At 41.1% G+C, this 24,265-nt stretch overlaps 1 protein-coding gene across 2 annotated transcripts in view; it reads right to left on the bottom strand.

The window, feature by feature from the left end:
* The window catches only part of MYOM2 (myomesin 2), a 184,744-nt gene that overhangs the window by 137,782 nt on the left and 22,697 nt on the right, over positions 1-24,265 (bottom strand). The window contains exons 3-6 of one of the 2 annotated variants that reach the window (XM_088479696.1): positions 18,487-18,612; positions 11,228-11,432; positions 7,717-7,874; positions 6,300-6,392 (exon numbers count right to left, since the gene is read on the bottom strand). In XM_088479696.1, the coding sequence (XP_088335822.1) occupies positions 6,300-6,392; positions 7,717-7,874; positions 11,228-11,432; positions 18,487-18,612 (582 nt within the window). The remainder of the gene's footprint in view (positions 1-6,299; positions 6,393-7,716; positions 7,875-11,227; positions 11,433-18,486; positions 18,613-24,265) is intronic. The other variant, XM_088479697.1, reaches the window with a different exon arrangement.

A 24,265-nucleotide genomic window follows, 5' to 3' on the forward strand; every position in this document is an offset into this window, starting at 1 on the left:
GATACAGTGCAGGCTCTCTAGTGTAATCAAACATAAACTCAGCCTCAGATTTGGTCCTTATCTAGCCTTGAGCAGGAAACTGTATAACAATACACATCCTCAGAGACACTGTTAAAAAGAATCAGTCAAGCACGACACATGAGCACAAATGATTCTTATATCGCACAGCACAATATGCTGCAAAAGAAAAATAGTACAGAAAGTTAAAAATAATTTTTATTTGGTTTCATATGCGGTACTGGATCTGTAAATATGCACTGTAGTTACAGTAGATTTAAATCAAACAACACAGAAATTATTGACACCATTGAAAGTGTACTGTATATCATCAAAATTTACTAAGCAGCGATTTGACAGCAGGTTCTATTCTATTCTAAACCCCGGCGGTTTGGTGGCGGGTTCTATTCTGTTCTCAACCCCGGGGTTTGGTGGCGCTTTTGCAGCTGTTTCTAAATGACAGCCCTGTTCTATTCTATTCTAAAATGTGTTGTGATGGCAGCTTTGCAGCGGTTTTGGCCTTAGTAAATCTGTAGATAGCAAAACTGCCGCCAAACCACAGTCAAAACACATTTTAGAGTAGAATAGAACAGGGCTGTCATTTAGAAACTGCTGCAAAACCGCCACCAAACCCCCGGGGTTTACAACAGGATAGAATCCGCCACCAAACACCCGGGTTTTAGAATAGAACAGAAACCGCCGTCAAACCGCCACTTAGTAAATTTTGCCCAAAGTGTTCAGGCGCCGAGAGGGAGGTGGGTACTGCTTACCCGGGCCCAGACTTGTTGGACCCCAAACCCCCTTCCCACCAGCAGCAGCCGCTTTTGACAGCCCTAGATGTGTTAATGTATATGATTTTCTAAATAATCAAATAATTAGGCCCACATATTTTTTTCTACCAGTATTATTTGCCATTTGCAAATGAAACTGGTAGAATAATATTTTGCATCATATAAAGAGAATACATAATTTAGATTTTGCTGTGATAAATTGATATCAAATTGTGAAATACAGAATATAAAGATAGTTATCCAGATGTTTTTTTACTACTTTGATCATTTGCAGTCATAATACTCAATAGTAAGCAGCAGGGAGGCAGAAACCAAGGGTTAGGTGCCATTGTAGGCAGTATGGAGTATATGATAGTATAAGTAAGGGAAGAAAAGGGACAAATTTTAGAGGCAGAGTGGGAGGAAGTAATCAGTTAGCAGGAGAGGGGGCATTCATTTGTGGAGTGAAGTTGGCGGGTGGGAGTATGAAAGGAAAAAAAGGCAAGAGATATAAATAGGTGAGGATTGGTGAGGGCTTTGTAAGTTAGTTTGAGAAGCTTGAATTGGGTTCTAAAGGGGAAAGTGAGCCAGTGTAGGGCTTGCAGTAGAGAGGAGACAGATGTGGTACATTTGGAGAGGAAAGTGAGCAGCAGCATTGAGGACAGATTAGAGCGGAGAGAGGTGGGAGTCAGGGAGGCCAGATAGGAGGAGGTTACAATGGTCCAATCTGAGGATGACCAGTGAGGGGATGAGGTCTTAGTTCCCTCCAGAGTGAGAAAACGTCTGATCCTGGAGATATTTCTGAGATGGAGACAGCAGGACTGCGAGAGGTATTGGATGTGTGGTTTGAAGGAGAGGGAGGAATCAAGGATAACTCCAAGACAGAGCACTCATGGGCTAGAGAAGATGATGGTACTTTTGAAAGATAAAGAAAATGTGGGAGGTGAAGGCAATCGGAAGCGTGGGAAGATAATCAGCTCAATTTTATGGGGTCAATCTAATCAAACACAAATTACTCACGGTGCGAGTAAGTGCGGCACTAAGTTATGGTACTGCCGGACTCACACATTTCTGTTGCAGCCCCATAGGACTGGGAGCAAAAATGTGCAAATCCGGGGTGAGATCGGACCACGAGGGGGACAAAATGCTGTGCTGTTGCCATCGTATTTATGTCATTCCAATGGCAATTCAACCCCTTTGCATCTAATTGGATTGACTCTATAGATGTGTTTAGACGTTTAAGAAAGTGCTGGAACATCCAGGATGAAATAGCAGAGAGCCAGTTGGAAATACGAGTGAGCAGATAGGGGGAAAGGTCAGGAGAGGAAAGGTAGATCTGAGTGTCATCAGCATAGAGATGCTATTGGAGACCAAAAGAGTGGCTGAGCTCACTTAAAGAAGATGCATAGAGAGAGAATAGGTCTGGTACAAGAACATAACTTTTGGGGACATTTACCCTGACACTTAGTGGAGGTGGGGTGAGAGGTGGGGTCATGAGAGGAGATGGAGAAAGAATGGTCAGAGAGGAAGGAGAAGAGCCAGAGGAGGGCAGTGTCATGCAGACTTAGGGAATAAAGGGTTTGCAGTAGGAGTGGGTGGTCCACAGTGTCAAAAGCAGCAAGGGGGTTGAGAATGAGTAGAGATTAGTTTCCATTGAATTTGGCAGCAAGGAGGTCATTGCTGACATTTGTGAGGACAGTTTCTGGAGTGAAGAGGATGAAAACCATAATAAAATATTTTAAGGAGGGAGTGGGAGGAAAGAAAAGCAGTAAGGCGGTTGTAGACAATACATTGAAGAAGTGTGTATGCAAATGGGTGGTGAGAGATAAGGCGGTAGTTGAAAAGAGTGTTAGGATCAAGGTTGGGTTTTTTAAGAATCGGGGAGACAAGTGCATGCTTAAATGCAAAGGAGACAGTGTCTGATGAGAGGTAGAGTTTGAAAAGATGGGCAAGATGGGGACAGGAAATAGGAAGCAGAGGAGGCAGGAGGGGATAGGGTCAACGGGAAGGTGGAAGGGGGGCAGATGAGGGCCATGACTTCATCTCCAGATACTGAGGAGAAAGAAGTCATAGTAGTAAAGATGGATGGGGAGGGGTAGGCTGGGAAAGAAGGGTAGAAGATTATTTTGCATATCAGTGCTCGTCACTGTATGGCTGATTTAGACTCACACATATACAGCCACATTGTGTATTCAAAGACAGATGTATTTATGGGGCTACACAATCCCTATACATCCACTTATGAGTGCAACCACCATCATTATCAGCACACATTTACACCAGCCCTATAATTGGCGTGAAGCATCCATCTGAAATTGCTGGATATGTTCACCTCTGAATAGCCAGCAACTCCAGCTACATGCCCACTACATAATCAAACTAGACTTATCCTGAGAGTGTTTGCCTCATTGCCACCTATTTATACCCATTTAGCCCTAAGTGAAGATCCAGTAGACGTCAATGCTATTCTGCATACCCACAGATTTGTAAAGATGCATAACTATAACTACACGTCAATTGCCCTCGGACGCATGTGAACTGTGAAAAATCACAGATACGTCCACTTTGTCTGCAACTCTGAATCAGGCCTAGTGAATAAAGCAGGAGGTGCTCAGTGATCACATCTGTATATATTAGACATGTGCGCTGACCCCTGTGTTTTGGTTTTGGATCTGGATTCATCTTCGCGTTTTGGTTTTAGTTTTGAATCTGTATTTTTTTTAAATTGTAAAAGACAGCTAAAATCATGTAAACTTGGGCCAGTTTTTGTTCTTACTATATTATTAACCTCAATAACATTAATTTCCAGTAAATTTTGACCACCTCACAGTTTACAATATTGTTCACTATATTGTCCAAAGGCTGGCTGGCTGGCTAAACTAAGCAACAGAGCAGCGGCACAAACATACGACAGTTTAAAAGACTATGGACCTCATTCAGAGCCGCTCGTTAGCGGCAGTACGCTCGTTCCGAGCGATGTTTGCACATCTGCGCATGCGTACGGTTTTTAGTACGCATGCGCGAACCAGTCAGTGCGGCCAAAAATCGTTGGTACGCAATATAGCGAGTGCCTGCTATTTTGAATGACAGAATGAGGCGTATGTGGGTGGTAACAGGGGAAGGTGCTTGAAAATGGGGAGTGGAGATCCGAACGCAGGCGTGCTTAAAGGTCAAAACGGGCGTTTTATGGGTGTGTATATTTAAAACAGCAGCGTCATTGTTCACGTCACTGGGTTATTTTATAGCCAGAACTGCTCGCAAATTTGTGGTAGCAAACACCAACCACAAGAATAGCGAGCAGTTCATACGCTGGTCGATGTACTCGATTAATCTAATAAATAGCGGACATGACGTAGGATGCGAGCGGCCAGGGGGCGTTTTTAACAAATAAACGAGCGTATGTTTTGCTCGCTCGTTCAGACTTAGAGGTGTGAACAGACTACAATGTGCGTACGGATCATTTGAATAACCACCCCTTGTTTTTAAACGAACGACCGCAAATAGCGAACGGCTCTGAATGAGGGCCTATGGCCCGTATTCAATTAGAAACGAAAAGTCGGGATCCGTGGAAAAGTATCGCAGATGACGTCATTTCGCCTGGCAGAAACTTATCTCCGTTTTCAAATGCAAACACTTTTCGCATCTGTGGAAAGTCAATGTAATGTAATAGGCGAAAAAGTTTCACCTCTGAATAGGTGGTGAAAAAAAGTGCAAAATCGTTATTTTTGGGTGCAAAGGTGGAGAAACCATTCAGAACCCTTAAGACAGCCAAAGGATAACTGTGTAAAAATAAAACTGAAAAAAGTATGGAACACATCAAAAAAGTACTTTCATTTTGGGGGCGAAAAAGTACAAAGTGGGGACACAAACTTAAAAACTAGCGAAATAGACTTTTATGGAGTCTGCAAGGATGGGTCAGGTGTTTTTTTTTATTGCAGGTGCTTGCTGCAGGTGCATTTTTTAAAAATGTTAAAACTTCAATTTAGCAACTTTAAAACATGTTTGCACCCATTTTCAAGTACGCCAAATTTGACAGGACTACTTATTTTCACCAAAAAAAACTGCTTAATGCCATTCTTCACCACTTGTGCAAAGACACTAATTAGAGACTATTGACACAACTTAAATACCCCAAATAGCTTTATTAGGGCTATTCGGGGACCTCTACATTGATCCCCAATGTTAGTGTATCTTTTTGGGGTGTTCTGGCAGGTTTCCCCATTTCTGACAGCACTTTCCGCCTGTTCCAACTTTGCGGGTTGCCATTTTTGCGTGTTTTGGAATTGAGTATGGCAAATAGCAGGGGCGCGCCCGGTAAGTTTCTGCGTCCAAAACACGCGATGTCAGCGGAAAGTTCTGCAGGCGAAACTTTATCGTGGGTTCAAAACTAATTGAATACGGGCCTGAAGCACAGTTATGAAACATTGCCACACAGCATCGGCAGACAGGATGGCAGTTTAAGAAACTATATGACCTCATAGAAACCAAGAAAGTTTTCATTAATCAAAAACTATATCAGAGGCCCATTAGCAGTACAAAGAAATGGAGGTGGAGTATGTATGTAGTGGAAGGCGGGTAAAGGATGTAAGGCTTGATTGATATTAGTTAATTTAATTTAAATGTTTGATTAAGAAGGTTTATGAAGGTGGAGGGTACTACCAGCAAGCATGGCTAGCAAGTCAACCTCCTATTATTGTGTTCTCTAACCCTTGTCGGGAATCCTTGGCTATTAACATTGTATTATAATTATTTTCTTTTTAAAAATGTGTAGCAATGTATTATAACAATCAAATGTCATGGTGGACAATCCACTATTTATTTTGATGAAGTGAATTCGTCAGATTGTGTGTGTGTGTGTGTGTGTGTGTGTGTGTGTGTGTGTGTGTGTGTGTGTGTGTGTGTGTGTGTGTGTGTGTGTGTGTGTGTGTGTGTGTGTGTGACAAAGGTCACATGTGATAAGCCTGCCATTAAACAAGCTCAGGATTGCACCTTCTGTTTAAAAAAGAATGCACCCACTTCATGTTTCATGTGATTATACTAATACCAGCCATGCAATAACAATGGGTTGGGTATGGATTGCCGGTGGTCGGGATGCCGCTGGTCAGAATTCCGAATGGACAGTGGCATCCCGACAGTCAGAATCTCGACACCCGCAGGTAAGTATGCTAGCACTATCCCTAACCCCTACTCTAACCATAAACCTCCCTCCCTGGTGCCTAAACCTAACCTCCCCCTCCCCACACCCTAAATCTAACCCCCCTCCCTGGTGCCTAACCCTAACCCTCCCCTTAGTACATAACCTTAACCTCGCACCCTAACCCTCCCATAACTGCCGATACTTACCTTTGGGATGCCGGCGGTCGGCATACTGGTGCTGGGATCCCGACGCTGTCAGGATTTTGGTGCCGGTATTTAGACCGCCAGTATCCCTCACGCCAGGATGCCGACTACATCTCATAGCAACAACATACTGTACTGTATATGATAATACAATAAATTACTTTACATAACCAACAAATGCTTTTCTTTTACCTGTATATTTCCAAACTATTAACTCCATATTTGCTTTCAATTCTGTACTTTCCTGGTTGACTTGCTGGGCAAACCAAAGATTCATTTTTATACCTAACAGAAATAAATTCATTTAATTAATGCTAATAGCACAATAATTTAGCACACAGATGTTAAAGTAACAAGCAATGTAATTAAAGCTAATGGCTAGTTTGCAATAGGCAGTGTCAGGTTTTACAGGTTTTATAAAAATTTTATTGAGTTGTAGTACTGGTGAGCAGTCCAACATTTCCAACTGGGTGAAAAAACAAATTAAATGGAAAATTAATTTGGAAAATGAATATTCAACTACTCTACTCTTTTTTTATATAATGGGCATAAAAACCAAGGGGTCTATTTACTAAGCTGTGTTAGGAGATAAAGTGAACGGTGATAAGGTACCAGCCAACCAGCTCCTAACTGTAATTTTTCAAACAAAGTCTGTGACATGGCAGTTAGGAGCTGATTGGCTGGTACCTTATCACCGTTCATTTTATCTCCTAACACAGCTTAGTAAATAGACCCCCAAGTCTTATACCAAGCTACAGCAGAAGTAAAAAATGTATTACAAACAACTTTGCTGAAGATCTTAGAATACATTCTGATAAACAGGAGTTATACAAAAGAGAACACCAAAACTATATACTTCATGAATAGTTACAGTAGAGGTGGAACCAGAGCTGACAAAAGTAATAATTTCCAGGGACACTGCTTCTGGGTGGATATGGTATTTTATCAGCTACTCCATTATAATGGCAATAATGATACATCCTCTGAACTGTTCGGTATCTGAGTATGTGTGTGTCTGTATGTGCATGTGTGTATGTATAGAGTATGTATGTATGTATCTATCTGTGTGTCTGTAATTGTATATGTGTGTGTGTGTCTGTATGTATGTATGTGCATGTGTGTATGTATGTATGTATTTGTGTGTCTGTAATTGTATATGAGTGTGTGGGTTAATGCCTGCGTGCGTGCGTGCGTGCGTGCGTGCGTGCGTGCGTGCTTGTACTAATAACTTAAACTCTTAACAACTTTAGAATATTCCTGATTATCACACATTGGGTTGACTCAATTAACACACTTAAGGGTCTATGTACTAAGCAGTGATAAGAGACAGAGTGAAAAGTGATAAGTAAGTGATAAGGTGCCAGCCAATCAGCTCCCAACTGTCATCTCACAGGCTGTGTTTGAAAAATGACAGTTGGGAGCTGTTTGGCTGGCACCTTATCACTTCTTTATCACTTTTCACTCTGTCTCTTATCACTGCTTAGTAAATAGACCCCTTATTGTTGTTATTTACTTGGTAAATTAGAATGTAGTTTATAATCATTATTTGTATCTTATATCTCAGATGATGGGTATTACAGGTATAAATACTTCTTCATTCCTCACTTACCATTGCACAACAGGTGTAGGATACCCTTGTACAGTGAAGAAAAGCTTTACAGGCATCCCTTCCCAGACGGTATGCGATCTGAGACGTACCAAGATATCTGGGGCTCGGGTTATACAGTCTTCATGGATTTGTCTTTGTAATGCCAGCTTTTCCTCTACCTGTTAGGAATAATATGACAAACACTTGATACATTACATGCATACTGGGTAAAGTAGGTACATGCCATCTATCCTCCATGTGGTGCCATTGTGGACCCAAAGTTTGCCATTCCATCTTTGTGGGGGAGGAGGGGTTCTAGAAAACATTTGTTAATTTGTACATTTATCTTTATGGACTTGTGCACACAGGGGATTTTCATGTGCCAGTGTCAGGTAATGATGATGTGCTTCACAACATGCTGTGTGAAACTTCAAGTCACCTAAATGCAAGGATCATTGTTCCCACAGAACAAAGGGGGCAGATTTATTAAGCTCTAGAAAGTGATAGATTGGACAGTGAAAAACTACCAACCAATCAGCACCTAACTGTCACTTTCAAACACAGCCTGTAACATGACAATTAGGAGCTGAGTGGCTGGTAGTTTATCATTTTCCAATTTGTCACTTTCCAGAGCTTCGTACATCAGGGAGAGATGTAATAAAATTTCTAAAGAGAACTGGCAGAGAAGTTGTTAATAGCAACCTATTGGCTACTAGCTCTCAAAATGTACACACACTTTTCTAACCAATCAGATCAGATCCTGAATATTGCATGCATTCCACATTCAGGAAATCAAACAAGACCACACTGTCATTCTGGTCACAGGAAAGTGATTGTCACCATCCAGTCATTGATCCAATAGGCAAATGGATATAAATAAATAAATTACTCATAAAAACTATTTAGATTACATATTTAATCAATAAAAAATGTGAATACAGCTTGGCTAATTAGCTTTATTAATATCACTCACTCAAGCTCACCGACATGCAATATAGATCAAGCAACATAGGAATCAAACACATGCCCCCAACAGGAGTAACATCTAGTATTAACTTCATCTTTCATTGAGTAAGCTACAGTAGTTTTCCTATTCATTTTTCTCTGTTTTTTTTGTTAAACACATCAACTCTGCTATTATATACTGTATGAAGCTTCTTAGCTTTGGGCCTGATTCATTACGGATCACAACTGCGATCGCTGCTGCGATTATGCACGCAGTCTCACTGCGATGATATGCTAATCCATTGTGATCACTATGCTGTAGCAGCACAACATAAGCATGCCCACCTTACTTTACACACATCCGTAATGTTTAGCAAGACTGCGAACATCGAGTACCATCAGAGCCTCACGCACACTTGCACAAGCTCTGACATTACTCAGGAATTGCTAACTTCATTGCACGCAGTGAGTACTCGAGCTGCGTATGGCATCGCAGTGCCTTATTTAAGCACGCCCCTGCAATGGTGTTCAAACGCAGTGGCACGCCTGCGATTCGCCAACCACCCCCCATCACCTCCCATGCATGGTACTTTCTGTAAATCACTGTGCGATGGGTCTGCGTAGTCACTGCAATCGCAGTCCCGATCACAGTGACTGGTTCGCGCACATGCACTGCAATGCATACACATGCACAGAATGCAACAATTGGCCGATTGCGTGCGTAATCGCAGTTGGAATCCTTGCTGAATGTGGGCCTGATTCAGAGCCGGACGCTCTGACAGAGCGCTCGCTCTGAATCAGGGCCGGCCTTCTTGTTTTTTAGAGCGGCCTACTGGCCGCTCGCATAGCTGTGGGTGACCACCCACAGCTATAGCGAGCAGCCAGGAAGATGGTCGCGATGGTCAAGACCATCGCGACCATCGGGCTTGCGACGAGGCCTTTGTGGTAGGGTCTCGTGGCCGCAAGCCCAAGAGAGATTTCGGCTCAAACAGAGCCGAAATCTCTCCCACTGACATCACTCGTGATGACAGTGGGGCCGCCCCCAAACGGAGGCGTTCACTTGGGAACACCTCCGTTTGGGCAGCCACTCCCCCGGCCCGCCCACCAAAGGGGGCATGCTGTCACTCAACATTGACAGCACGCCCCCTTTGGTACGAGACCCGGAGCGACGGTTTGCCCGTCGCTATCTGGGTCTTGCACATGCGCACGACAGAGCTGGCTCCGTCGTGCGCATGCGCACTGGGCCACCATCGACCCGCTTGCAAGCGCATAGCGCTCGCGAGCGGGTCTGAACCAGGCCCTCAGTCCCTATATCAGCAAAAAAGAATGGATGGTGTACAAGTAAAACAGCTAGTGAAACCATATGTTGAACTTTGGAACATTCAGGATCAGGCTACTTTTGCAGTTGTGGATGTAGACTGTGGAATATAACAGACAAGTCTGCCTGACTCTGGTTAAAGTTAGCTGTCTTTAAAAAGACCCCTAAACCAATGCACAAAGCATTTCATACCACTGGATAACACAAAAGCTAACATATATAACATTCGATGGGATATATATTTACTAAAGTGTGGGTTTTTAGAAGTGGAGATGTTGCCCATAGCAACCAATAAGATTCTGTGCTAGATCAATGTTAAGTAGAATCTGATTGGTTACTATGGGCAACATCTCCACTTCTAAAAACCTTTAGTAAATATACCCTGGTATGTTAGTAGTGTTGCTTAAACTGCTTGACTCCATAAATTAACTGTTTGACTCCATAGCATGTTTATTATTGCCATTGTTACCGCTCTGGTGTGATTACGTACAGATTGTGGTTTAGTATACTAGTTTTGTGAGCTACCTACTGAGGTGTGTGATTGTGCAACACAATAAAAACCTGCACTGCTTCCAGTGAAACCAGACCAGTCTTTATGTAAACTTCTTAGAATTCCTTTTATAGCAGCCATTTGCCCTGGGGGCTTCATTCAGAGTTGTACGCATGTTGATGTTTCCGCAGAGTGATTACCGGCAGTCTACACATGCTTCTGAGTTGCACTGCGCTTAGGTCAAGGTACATTATCGTAGTCGCTTGCAGTGACTATTTAATCGCAGTGTGAATGACAGTCAGGGTGTGTTTGGGGGTGGTTACTGGGAGTGCCTTCTAAAAACAGGCGAGATGTGGTCATTTTGAAGGCATGTCACAGCCTGCGTCTGCCAGCCATTATGCAGGAAAATGGCTCCAGCATCTCAGTTCCCACGGCCATTCTGCATAACCATAGAGCGCTGGTAACATAAAATGATCTGTGACCAATGATGCGTCTTTGCACACAGATAATTGGATTTGCAAAGACGACGCCGGTGGGTGTCTCAACACTTATACGATGGCTGCAACATTTTTTCGCACAAGGCAGTAGTGTACAGAATTGCAGCTGCGGTGGACATAGCGTACAACTCTGAATCAGGCCCTGTGTCCAATTAGAATACTTTTATTACATGTTTCTACTACTGGTGCATCCACATAGAATGATCTGTGCCCCTTTGCAGTAACTGGAAATTATTAGCAATCATGTTTGGAGTACAGTGAGAAAATCAGTCTTTGCATTACCATCCTTTGTATGGACACTTTGTCTATCTGCTCCCGTGCTAGGGCCCGTGCAATACGAACATCCTCTTCCAAAAAGGCCAGTTCCGTGGCATAGTGAACACTTCGGTCATAGCTTCTATGTTGGTGAGCTTGTCTCTCTGTATGTTGTTCAGCGTGTCGTTCTGTATGTTGCTCAGCATGCTTCGCAGTATGTTGTTCCTGGGTCCTATATGTAAGAATATATAATTAATGTGTAATAAAAAGAGCACCGATAGAAATTATTGTCCCACACTAGTAATTATTTTATATAAGGCTTCAATAAAAGCTCTATTGCTTACAAAACCATGCTTTAAGGAAACAATTATTTCACATCAAAACAGAAGAATAGAAAGCACATTACATAAATATATTTAGTAGTCTTAAAAAATAAAGATTTATAGATTTATTTTACTATGTATATCAAAGAAGGTGCTATCACAACAAAGGGCTTAGTAATGCACAGAAAACAGAGAAACACAAAGTTACTACAAGCATCAAAATACTAACAAGTAAGGTAGAGAAATGATGCAGAGCAATATTAAAGCGTGACATAATGAAACACTATAAGCAATATAACCACACGAAAAGCACTATAAAATATAAATAAATAACAGACAAGCCATGAAAGGGCATGAAGCACGTTACAAATTCTAAGCACAGATGTAAATGGCAACACAAGATTCTAACATGCCATAAGTAAAAATAATAGCATGCAACAATGTAAGCAAACTAATCAACAGCACAATGCATTAGTACTTCCAGTATAGGCTATTGCATTAGCAATTTTACATTTTACATCAGTACATAATGGTACAATAAAGCAAGTTGCATATTTTTAGTCTTAACAATTGAAGCCTCTAGAGCAAAAAACATATGATGGTAAATGTAACTCAACTGAGAAGAGCCAAAAAGATAGATAGATAGATAGATAGATAGATAGATAGATAGATAGATAGATAGATAGATAGATAGATAGATAGATAGATAGATAGATAGATAGATAGATAGATAGAATGTAAGCTCTCACAAGCTGGAACCTCTTCCCTCATGTGCTTCTCTTTACATTTTCTTCTACTCTTTACTCCCCATAAGGGCACCTAACACGTGACTGCCAACTCCCAGCTGCTTATTGTGAGTGCTTTAATCGCTATTGCAGCAATGTATATAAATCGTGTCCTTGTCCTGTACTGTACTGTAAGTTACTTGTTTCTTGTTCACCTATTAGTTCTATGTACTATGTAAGGCGCTGCGGAACACTTTTGGCGCCATATAAATAAAGGATAATAATAATAATAATAATAATAATAGATAGATAGATAGATAGATAGATAGATAGATAGATAGATAGATAGATAGATAGATAGATAGATAAAAACTCAGACAAGTAAAAAAAATCCAGATACAGTAGGAAGCATATCCATATTTTCTAATATACTATGCTCATATTTTGGAAGTAGCCCGACTTACATTATATATACAGTACACTGTAAGAAACATTGTAATGGTAATTTTTAATTGTGAAGGTATTAAGGTTGTTATTTTATATAAAGATAAAAAAGAAAATAAAACTTGTCAGTAAAAAGCTGCAAAAAAATCAAGATCATATTACATACAGAAGACATGTTTGTTAGCTGTTGAAAGAATACAAATTTAGTCAGAACAGATCTAAATAAGCAGCAGTATGCAAAAAGATGTACATTATGATGTGCAAACACAGCCCCTAATTACAACTATGTTACCAGTGAAACAAATCTCCTGTTAGTGCAGAAGTAGCTATTAAAGTCATAAGTGAACAAAACAAGCAAACAGCATATGGTGCTTTAGGCAATGTATAAGATTCTTTGTTAGAAGATAACCGATGTTTGATCTTGGATAAATAGTTATACAGGGATGGTAATTTACTCAAGGTATTAATGTTACATTTGCTTGGTTAAAAAAAAATACTTTTTTTAGAAGAAAAAATCCTATATCACTGTGCTTTGGAAATGAGCACAAATCCACTAACTTGGTGTAAAATGTACAACATTAATAAATTACATCCCGGTCCAAGTATAATAAAGAGATTGAACTATTTTAATTATATTGCAGTATGCTATGCAAATAAGCAGCTTCTCATTCAATCATTTTTATGTTGAGATGTTTTTTCCTGTACTATAGGTTGATAAAATTGTCAGATTTATTTGGCACATCAAACTAATCAATTTGTAAACTAGACAAGCTCTACTAGACATTTGATTATGGAGATCTCTAAACAGCAGATACAACTTAATTGACAACTGAAAAATTATGTCTGTTCTGTCTGCCCTAAATGTGTAATTTCTTTTGGATTATCAGGAGTACAATATTTTGTAAACTGGGTTGCTAATTGTTAGCTATCCTTCCAACTACTTCATTCAAAGAGGTATATTTACTAAAGTGAGAGTTTTTGGAAGTGGAGATGTTGCCCATAGCAACCAATCAGATTTGAGCTATTCTCTTCTAGAAGGTGCTAGTTAAATGTTAAGTAGAATCTGATTGGTTTCTATGGGCAACATCTCCATTTCTAAAAACTTACATTAAATATACCCTTAGCCAGGGGCGTTTCTAGAGAGAAGGGGGCCGTGTGCAGTCTCCGACACGGGCCCCCTCCTCTCTGTCCAGTGACCGGCAGCTCACTGAGCTGTGCGTGGACAGCGCTGGAGTTATAGATTCTGGGCACTAGAGTGCACCCAGAATCTATAGAGTATGTGCAGGTCACCAGGAAAATGGCCACGGTGGCCATTTTCCCTGTACTGCGCATGCACAAACAACTGGAAAATGGCCGCAGCGGCCATTTTCCTGTCGTTCTTACAGCGCTGGACCCCCGCACCAATGTGGGACTCTGGAGAGGTAGGTACCGGTAATACTATGAGTGCAGGGTGTGCGGAGCGGGGCCCCCGTGTATACCCATTATAGATGCGCCCCTGCCCTTAGCACTAGAAAAAGAAGAGAGATGACAGGTGTGGGGAAATGTTCCCTGTTAGCTATAGTGAGAGTATGTAAACTGGTAAGAGCTATGAGTAGAGAAAAGTATCTTGTGCATTGTGTCCTATTGAATGATTTAAGGTTTTCATACAAATTCTGTGTTTCTGGCTCATAGAAGAATTAATGCAGAATTATATGGGTCAAATATGTGTATCTGCTGAAATATATTTATTTGGTATTGAGTGCCCTTTTTCTATGATTTTATAAATGGTGCCAATCCTTTCAGGAAAAACCAGCACATATATGTTAATTTCAGCCAGAGCCGGCCCTAGGCATAGGCATAATAAGCTAATGCCTAGGGGCGACTTGAATGCCTAGGGGCATTCAAGGCTCTGCCGCTGCCTCCCACATGCCGCTGCCGTGATCAGAGCTCCGCTCCAACCTGGCAGCACACCTGTCAGCCGGTCAGGTGACTTTAACTGGTCAGAATGAGCTTCTGCACAGAAGCTCATTCTGGCTACAGGACAGGGGTGGGACTAGCAGCGGTGCAGCCGAGGCCTTGCACCGGGGTCCGCTATGGTGCAGGGTCCCGTGGCTGACTGCATCTGACAGAGCCACTGTCCGCCAACCCGGTCTCCATTATTTAAATGGTTGGAGTCGGAGCGGGCCCGCTTCGGCCACTCCGGCTCCACCAACATAACAGCCACGGTAAAGACTAGTTCCACTTCAGTTATTGTATCTGGTAGTGATGTGCACTGAGGGTGGAAGTGTAGTTTCCTGCCCACACAGTGCACCAAAATAAGAAAGTTAACCCCTCGCGGGCTCACTTCGCTCGCCACGCTTCGGGCACGGCATGGGTATATTCCCCCTCTGTGCCCACTTGGATTGTAGGGAATGATGTTGGACACTGCTGATGACATCATGATCTATCTACGGAAGGGGATCTAGCTGTTAACTAACAGCCACCCATCGTGGCCCGGCCCCTTGTTATGACACGGCGTGCGTGACATCATGCGCGCCGTGTCATAACAAGGGGCCAGGCTGCTTGAAGGAGAGGATCAAGAGGAGCCGCGGAGAAGAAGCAACCAAGGTAAGTGGCGGCTGCGCTGGTTTGGGATGGGGAGGGGAAGGCTGAGATACACACTGGGGCTGGGGGGGAAGCCTGAGACATGCACTGGGGCTGGGGGGGAAGGCTGAGTCACGCACTGGGGCTGGGGTGGAGGCTGAGACACGTACTAGGGCTGGGGGGGGAAGGCTGAGACACGCACTATGGCTGGAGGGGGAAGGCTGAGACATGCACTGAGGTTCAGGGGGCGGCTGAGACACACACTAGGGCTGGGGGGGGAGGCTGAGACATGCACTAGGGCTGGGGGGAGAAGGCTGAGGCACACTGGGGCTGGAGGGGGAAGGCAAGGCTGAGAGACACTCTGGGGCTTGGGTGGAGCAAGAGGCTGACACGCTGGGGGTGGGGGGAAAGAGGCTGACACGCTGAGGGTAGAGGGAAAGAGGCTGACACACTGGGGCTGGGAAACATGCTGAAGGGGAGAATGATGCTGACACACCCTGGGGCTGGGGGGAGAATGAGGCTGACACAGTGGGGGAATGGTGCTGAGAGACACACTGGGTCTAAGGGAATGGGGCTGAGACACACACTAGGTCTGGGGGAATAGGGCTGAGACACTCACTAGGTCTGGGGGAATAGGGCTGAGACACTCACTAGGTCTGGGGGAATGGGGCTGAGACACTCACTAGGTCTGAGGGAATGGGGCTGAGACACTCACTAGGTCTGGGGGAATGAGGCTGGTGGAACTGCAAGGTGGGGTGCCGGCCTTTTATTACGTACATAGATAGATAGATAGATAGATAGATAGATAGATAGATAGATAGATAAAATAATACATGCTATGGGGCATCAGCATTATTCAGCATTTTCACACTGTATGCTAACATTGCCAAAAGCACATGAGCATACAGTATATAGGAAACTCATTTACAACATGGTGGTGCAGTATAACTCTATGCTTCTCAGTCAGCACTGTTGTATCAGTTGTACATACTTCAAGAAACCAAGAAGAAATTAAATAATTGCCAATCTCCTGGTTTTTTTTCTAGGTGTACTGTACCTTTGTGACTTCAATGTGCACAGTGACATAAATGTGATGAACGCATAAAATGTAACTGATTCTTGTAAATAACTAATCATTTGTGTCATCCTCCTACAACTTGGGACACTACTTTGGTGTACAATTGACACTCACAGGTAACCAGGTGGCACCAATAGCAGTAACGGCCAGTTGGTGAACACCAGGGGTACTACAAAAAAGGTGATGTAGCCTGGTCAAATGATAAGGCCATTCTGTCACAGGTACAATGGCTATGAGATAGATAGATAGATAGATAGATAGATAGATAGATAGATAGATAGATAGATAGATAGATACATTGATATATAATATAGATAGAGTATGAGATAAATAGACATGAGATTGACAGATAGATAAACAAATAGATCAGTGATAGAGTATAAGATAAATATGAGAAGATAGATAGATAGATAGATAGATAGATAGATAGATAGATAGATAGATAGATAGATAGATAGAAGGATAGATAAATAGATAGATTTTGAGATGCAGTAAACAAGAAATTGTCAGATAGGTAGATATAGTATAATAGATAGATAGATAGATAGATAGATAATGAGATAAATTGGTGATAGATATAGTATGAGATAAATATGAGATAGATAGATAGATAGATAGATAGATAGATAGATAGATAGATAGATAGATAGATAGATAGAAAGATAGATAGATAGATTTTGAGATACAGTAAACAAGAAATTGTCAGATAGGTACATAGATATATAATATAGGTAGAGTATGAGAAAAATAGACATGAGATTGACAGTTAAACAAATAGATCAGCAATAGAGTATAAGATAAATATGAGATGATAGATAGATAGATAGATAGATAGATAGATAGATAGATAGATTTTGAGATACATTAAACAAGAAATTGTCAGATAGGTACATTGATATATAATATAGATAGAGTATGAGAAAAATAGACAAGAGATTGACAGATAAACAAATAGATCAGCAATAGAGTAAAAGATAAATATGAGATGATAGATAGATAGATAGATAGATAGATAGATAGATAGATAGATAGATAGATAGATAGAGAGTTACATTGCATATCCAGTTACAGACATAGAAACGAGTGCACGATTACGACATTGTAATCGTGCAGTCGTTTGACAGTATGTGATGTGCCCACACTGAACGTTCAGTCGTTCAGTGTAGGCACATCAATCACTCCCAAACATGGGCTACCTGACGGCATCGTCAGGTTGACCAACATGTTCGGGCGATGATAGATGTCAAAAACGACCAGCGGGCGTGCGCATTGCTGGTCATTTTCGCCATTTACATGGCCGATTTCTGAGCGATTAACAAGCGATTGAACAATAACGCTGTTGTTCAATTGGCCTGTTTAATCGCTAAGTGGATACACACCTATAGATAAATAGACAAATAGATAAGAGATAGATAGATAGATAGATAGATAGATAGATAGATAGATAGATAGATAGATAGATAGATAGATAGATATATAGATAGATAGATATGCACAGTTATTTTTTTATCTTTTTTCTGTCAGTAGTTTCTTTAGTTTCTTAAGTTTTACCCTATGTCCTAAACAGGATGATCATTTAGGACTTAGCTTATCTATTAAAATAAGTAGGTGTTTATTGTTTTGTTGTATAAAAATGTCAACACAGTGCTTTAGTAATTTGCTTATGTTAATATGTGCACTGTTATTATATATATATATATATTCACTGTTATGCAAAATATTATTTCAACATGAATAATGAATTCAAAATAGATCTTTCATTTGTATGAAACTTTTGGATGAATGGTTTCTCTTTGCATTATTAGACCCTTATGCATCTGGTTATTCAGCTTCTCTCTATAATTACATGTTGCTTACCTCTGATTTAACAATTTTATGAATATATCTTTAATTAACTTTTGGCTCTCCAATGATTACCTTGCAGTGTAGCATATGTAACATTACTATTATAGTAGAGCATATAATTGTGAGCTAATTTCTACTGTTAGAGCTGTAGCAAGTATGTAAGTTAGGATCATTTAAATAAAAAAAATGACTTGGTTACTGCAATTATAGTCATTATAATCATGAATCTATAGCAAATAAAAAAGTATTAATGTGTAAGGTTTTTAGCTTGTTATTAGCTATCCATGCATGGTACACAGTAGTATGTACCTTTTTTTAAATGCAGGGACATAGTATTCTTGAATTTCTCTATCAGCCCCACAAACGCATTTTATTCTTGAACCGGAGGAAAATGCTGAACTTCTTTGAGTAGAAGCTGAAGCTGAAGTGCTTCTTCTGCGGTGACAGGGAGGAGATGATGTTACTTGTTCTACTGCAGCTGTTTTATCTTCTCCAGCATTATTATTATTATTTTAATCATAATTATTATGATTATTAGTTGGTTTTTATATATATATATATATATATATATATATACATACAGTCAGGTCCATAAATATTGGGACATTGACAGAATTTTCATATTTTGGCCTCTATTCACCACCACAATGGTTTTGAAATGAAACAAACAAGATGTGCTTTAACTGCAGACTTTCAGATTTAATTTGAGGGTAATTACATCCAAATCGGGTGAACGGTGTAGGAATTACAACAGTTTCAATATGTGCCTCCCACTTTTTAAGGGGCCAAAAGTAATGGGACTATCAACTCAAAAGCTATTTCATGGACAGGTGTGGGCTATTCCCTCATTATTTCATTATCAGTTAAGCAGGTAAAAGGTCTGGAGTTGATTCTAGGTGTGACATTTGCATTTGGAATCAGTTGCTGTCGACTCTCAATATGAGATCCAAAGAGCTGTCACTATCAGTGAAGCAAGCCATCATTAGGCTGAAAAATCAAAACAAACCCATCAGAGAGATAGCAAAAACATTCAGTGTGGCCAAATCAACTGTTTGGAACATTCTTAAAAAGAAAGAACGCACCAGAGAGCTCAGCAACACCAAAAGACCCAGAAGACCACGGAAAACAACTGTGGTGGATGACAAAAGAATTATTTCCCTGGTGAAGAAAAACCCCATCACAACAGTTGGCCAAATCAAGAACACTCTCAAGGAGGTAGATGTATATGTGTCAAAGTCAACAATCAAGAGAAGACTTCACAAGAGTGAATATAGAGGGTTCACCACAAGATGTAAACCATTGGTGAGCCACAAAAACAGGAAGACCAGATTAGAGTTTGCCAAACAACATCTAAAAAAGCCATTACAGTTCTGGAACAACATCCTATTGACAGATGAGACAAAGATCAACTTGTACCAGAGTGATGGGAAGAGAAGAGAAGGAAAGGAACTGCTCATGATCCAAAACATACCACCTCATCAGTGAAGCATGGTGGTGGTAGTGTCATGGCGTGGGCATGTATGGCTGCCAATGGAACTGGTTCCCTTGTATTTATGGATGATTTGACTGCTGACAAAAGCAGCAGAATGAATTCTGAAGTGTTTCGGGCAATATTATATCCTCATATTCAGTCAAATGCTTCAGAACTCATTGGACAGCGCTTCACAGTGCAGATGGACAATGACCCGAAGCATACTACAAAAGCAACCAAAGAGTTTTGTAAGGCTAAAAAGTGGAATGTTATGCAATGGACAAGTCAATCCCCTGACCTGAACCCGATTGAGCATGCATTTCACTTGATGAAGACAAAACTGAAGGGAAAATGCCCCAAGAACAAGCAGGAACTGAAGACATTTGCAGTAGAGCATCACCAGGGATGAAACCCAGTGTCTGGTGATGTCTATGCGTTCCAGACTTCAGGCTGTAATTGTCTGCAAAGGATTTGCAACAAAGTATTAAAAAGTGAAAGTTAGATTTAGGATTGTTTAGTTTGTCCCATTACTTTTGGCCCCTTAAAAAGTGGGAGGCACATATAGAAACCGTTGTAATTCCTACACCGTTCACCTGATTTGGATGCAATTACCCTCAAATTAAATGTGAAAGTCTGCAGTTAAATCACATCTTGTTTGTTTCATTGCAAAGCCATTGTGGTGGTGAATAGAGGTCAAAATATGAAAATTCTGTCAATGTCCCAATATTTATGGACCTGACTGTATATATATATATATATATATTAGCAGGAGGATTTTTTGCATTTCTTCACTTACTACTGACCAAAAATGATATTATAGGTTTGCAACTACTTGATAGCAATATTTTATTTTGAAATTACTGTGTGCCTCTTTTGTTTAGGATGTTAGATAGTACATGATTATAGTCTGTAGTGACACTGTTGTTATGATTACTAAAGTACGCTCATCTCTTATGCACAGTAAGATGTGTATTTTCCACTGTAATCCATTGCTAATGAGAAGGCAGCCTGTCAATTTAAACTTAAAATAAAAGGTTAAATTCACAAAATGGTCACTTCTGTTCTGTGTGAATGACTGGTTCAATTTAGAGCTTTTTTCATTATATCTTCCTATCTAAAAGAAAGGAGGGATGCAAAGGTAATCTAATGTTGAGTATTTTATACGTAGTAGCCATTAATACTGTAGGTTTCTGTTTGCATGTCGGATAAGAGCTAAATGTTTAATGTTCTCCTTAGACACTGACTTTTTCATTTATGTGACTCTGGGGCTGAGGTAAACTGCCAACCAATCAGCTCTTAACTGTTATTTTTCAAGCACAGCCTGTAAAGTGACATTTAGGAGCTGACTGGTTGGTAGCTTAATTCTCTGCACTTTCTCTCCAAGACTTAGTACATCTCTCCCTCTATCATCATGTGGGCTGCTCATGTGTCACATGGCTTACTCGCGAACGCAAGCCACTCACAGTAGTGTACAGACTGTGTATGCCAGGTAAGGGTCTGACAATCTTCACTGTAGAAAATATAAAAACTTTCTCAGAGATCTTACAGTAAGGAAAACTGTACTAACAGAGAACACACAAGAAAGCACCATAATTTCTTAAGAAAAAATAAATAAATATACAAGTTCCTTTAATTTAAGTCAGGCAAAAAGCTGTAGGGGAGAAAAGAGAAAACAACATTCAGAAAATCCATTACAATGAAATAGTGCAGAGAAGATATCATTTGCTATTATAAGATGCTGAAATACTAATTTAGCAGCACATTAATATATGCATAAGACAGCTGGTGCAGTGTGCTTCAAATAGGATCGTCTCAGTGACTTTCCCATAGGCCTGAATGAATAAATGGCTAGAAATATACAGTATATACTGTACCATGCTGGGAATACATAGAAATGTTCTAATTATACGGTATGATGGTATACATAAAGAAACAGTGCTATAAACATATATTAAATAATGGGGCTAGTTTGAGGAAATGTCAAACAAGAAAAGCTACAGTACAGCATATTGGATGGCCATTTTCAGGGTGGCTAGATACTATGAGGATATTTACTAAAGGACGATTTTAATAGATTTTGATCGTTTCAAACTCTATGAAATTCAAACAACATCAATGTTGTGTTTCTGGGCCTAAATCACACATTTACTATAAGACAATTTTTGCTCTGGTTTTTTATATATTAGTAAATGTGTGATTTAGCCCCAGAAACACAACACAGATGTTGATCGATTTTGCAAGATTTTCAATGATTTTAAATGAAATCAAAATCGATTAAAATTTTATTTTATTGAATATATCCCTAGGAGTAAAGCTATAGGTAACACATTAGAGTCCTCTGGATTTTGGGCATAATCAATGGTATGGGGGCCCCTTAGCAAAATTTCCATGGAGCCCCCATACGTCTAGCTATACCCCCTGTCATCCGCCGCACCCCCCTCCCCTCCCACCCTGCACTTCAGCCCAGCACTCTATACCTACTGATCCCGGCATGCCGCTCCATCTCTACTCACTGAAGCTGGGAGGAGGCGTGGCCATGGTCCGGGTAACCACACCTCCTCCCAGCATCTGTGAATGAGAGACGTATCAGAGAAGGGGGGCCGGCAGCGATGATGATCCATGCATCAAACTGCTTCCTAGTCACATGCTGCAGTGTGCCTGTTACTAAAAAGCCATTTGCTGCAAGAATCATTAGCGGCTTCTCTTCTTGTAATGCTGCTGAGGTGAGCTGGGTGCAATGGGAGGTGGGTCCTGGATGTGCTGCGGGCACAATAGCAACATCATCCCCAGCACCCACGTTAGTTACGCGCCTGGTTGTCATTTAAATATTTTCTAGCATAGACTGTTGCAAAGGATTTACAGGAATGCTTAATTCCTTCTCCCACTTTTTCTTTCTTTCCCGTTTACTTTGTATTAAAATTATGCCCAAATTCTGCACAAAATGTTACATGGCACTGCATTCTACTGCTATGTTGTTTAAAGACAGTTGGAAACTGATGTTGGCTAATTGGGTTCAGAAAGGTTGTTCAAAGAGTTATGAGTACACTTAAAAACAACAACCTCTAATTGTAATAAAATGTAATCCCCACTTACTGCTTAATCAACTCAATGGAACTCATTGACAAACATTGGGCCTGATTCAGATTTGGGAAAAGAGAAAGAGCTAGGAACTGTCCATCTTGGTGACACCAGGCTGCACTGCAGGTGGAGTAGATGTAAAATGTGCAGAGAGATTTAGATTTTGGAGGGGTGTGTTCAGACTGAAATGTAAACTGCAGTTTAAAAATAAAGCTCACCAGCATATGTGGGCGAGATATAGTCAGGATACCGGTTGCCGCTATCCTGGTCACCGAAATCCCGACACTAAGAGCCCGACATGGGACTAAAGATATGCATTGAAATCCTGACGCCTATCATTAGCCCCACGACGAAATTCCGACACCTGACATACCAAAGGAAGGTAAGCCGGGTGTCTTAAGTTCTAGTTGCGGGGGGGAGGATTAGGAACCCCGGGGGGGGACTTAGGGTTAGGCACCCCCCCGGGAGGGTTAGGGTTAGGCTAGGGGAAGGGGGGGTTAAGGTTAGGCACTCCCGGGGGGGAGGTTGGGTTCAGGCACCCCCCCGGGAGGGTTAGGTTTAGGGAGCGGGAATGGGGCGTTAGGTTTAGGCACCAATGGGGGGAGGTTAGGGTTAGGTACTAAGGGGTTAGGCACTACTAAGTGAGGGTTAGGGGGAGAGAGGGGAGGGTTAGAGTACTTAACACCCTCCATCAGGATTTTGAACTGTCGGTCTTCCACTGTCTGTATGTGATTCGGCAGCTATTCAGCCGCCGGCATTACATACCGATTCCATGTGGGCTACATGCAAAAGCAGCCAATATGTACCCTGCATGCAAAAAAAACTTGTATGTATTTGCACCCCTTGCATTGCAACATGGTTTTTCCAGGTGCAAAGTTACTTGGTCTATCTAAAGGCGCATACACACTGGACGACTTTTTTGAATGACAACGATATCATTGAACAATATATCTTAATGACAAAGATGTGCGCTCCCGCGGGTCATTATCGATATCCCCAGTCATCTGTACATGCAGCTCAATCTGGGGATACCGTTACTGATGCCATGCTGCGGAATGCAGCATGCCCTCGACCCCCACCCCCTCACCGACAATCGTCGTTGCCGGCATCGGGAAGTGTGGATGCACTTGACGAGGCCGGCACCCCCGCCATGCCCGCCGCTGTCAATATCGCTCCATACACACATCATCCAGTGTGTATGGGACTTTACTCTTTTCCCAAATCTGAATCAGGCCCATTGTGTTTAGGGGAAGAATTTGTCCAGAACCACAGCTACCAATCCGCAATAAGATTTTATTTTTATAGTGCAACTTAGACAATGAAAGCAAGTGTTTGATTCGCTGCTGTGATTCAGTGCAAATTTTGCACCATATTAGCAATATTAGGTAATGAGTCCTGATATATTTAAAGTGTACCCTGTACAGAGATAATAAAAAATAAATAACAAATACAGTAGCCATGATTATAATATATGGTCAAATAAATGTGATATAATTAATTATATAATATAAAACAGCTTGATTTTTCTTCTGGAAAAAA

The sequence above is a fragment of the Taudactylus pleione genome, unplaced genomic scaffold (assembly GCF_031769625.1).
Source record: "Taudactylus pleione unplaced genomic scaffold, aTauple2 ptg000244l, whole genome shotgun sequence".
In the NCBI taxonomy this organism is placed as follows: domain Eukaryota; kingdom Metazoa; phylum Chordata; class Amphibia; order Anura; family Myobatrachidae; genus Taudactylus; species Taudactylus pleione.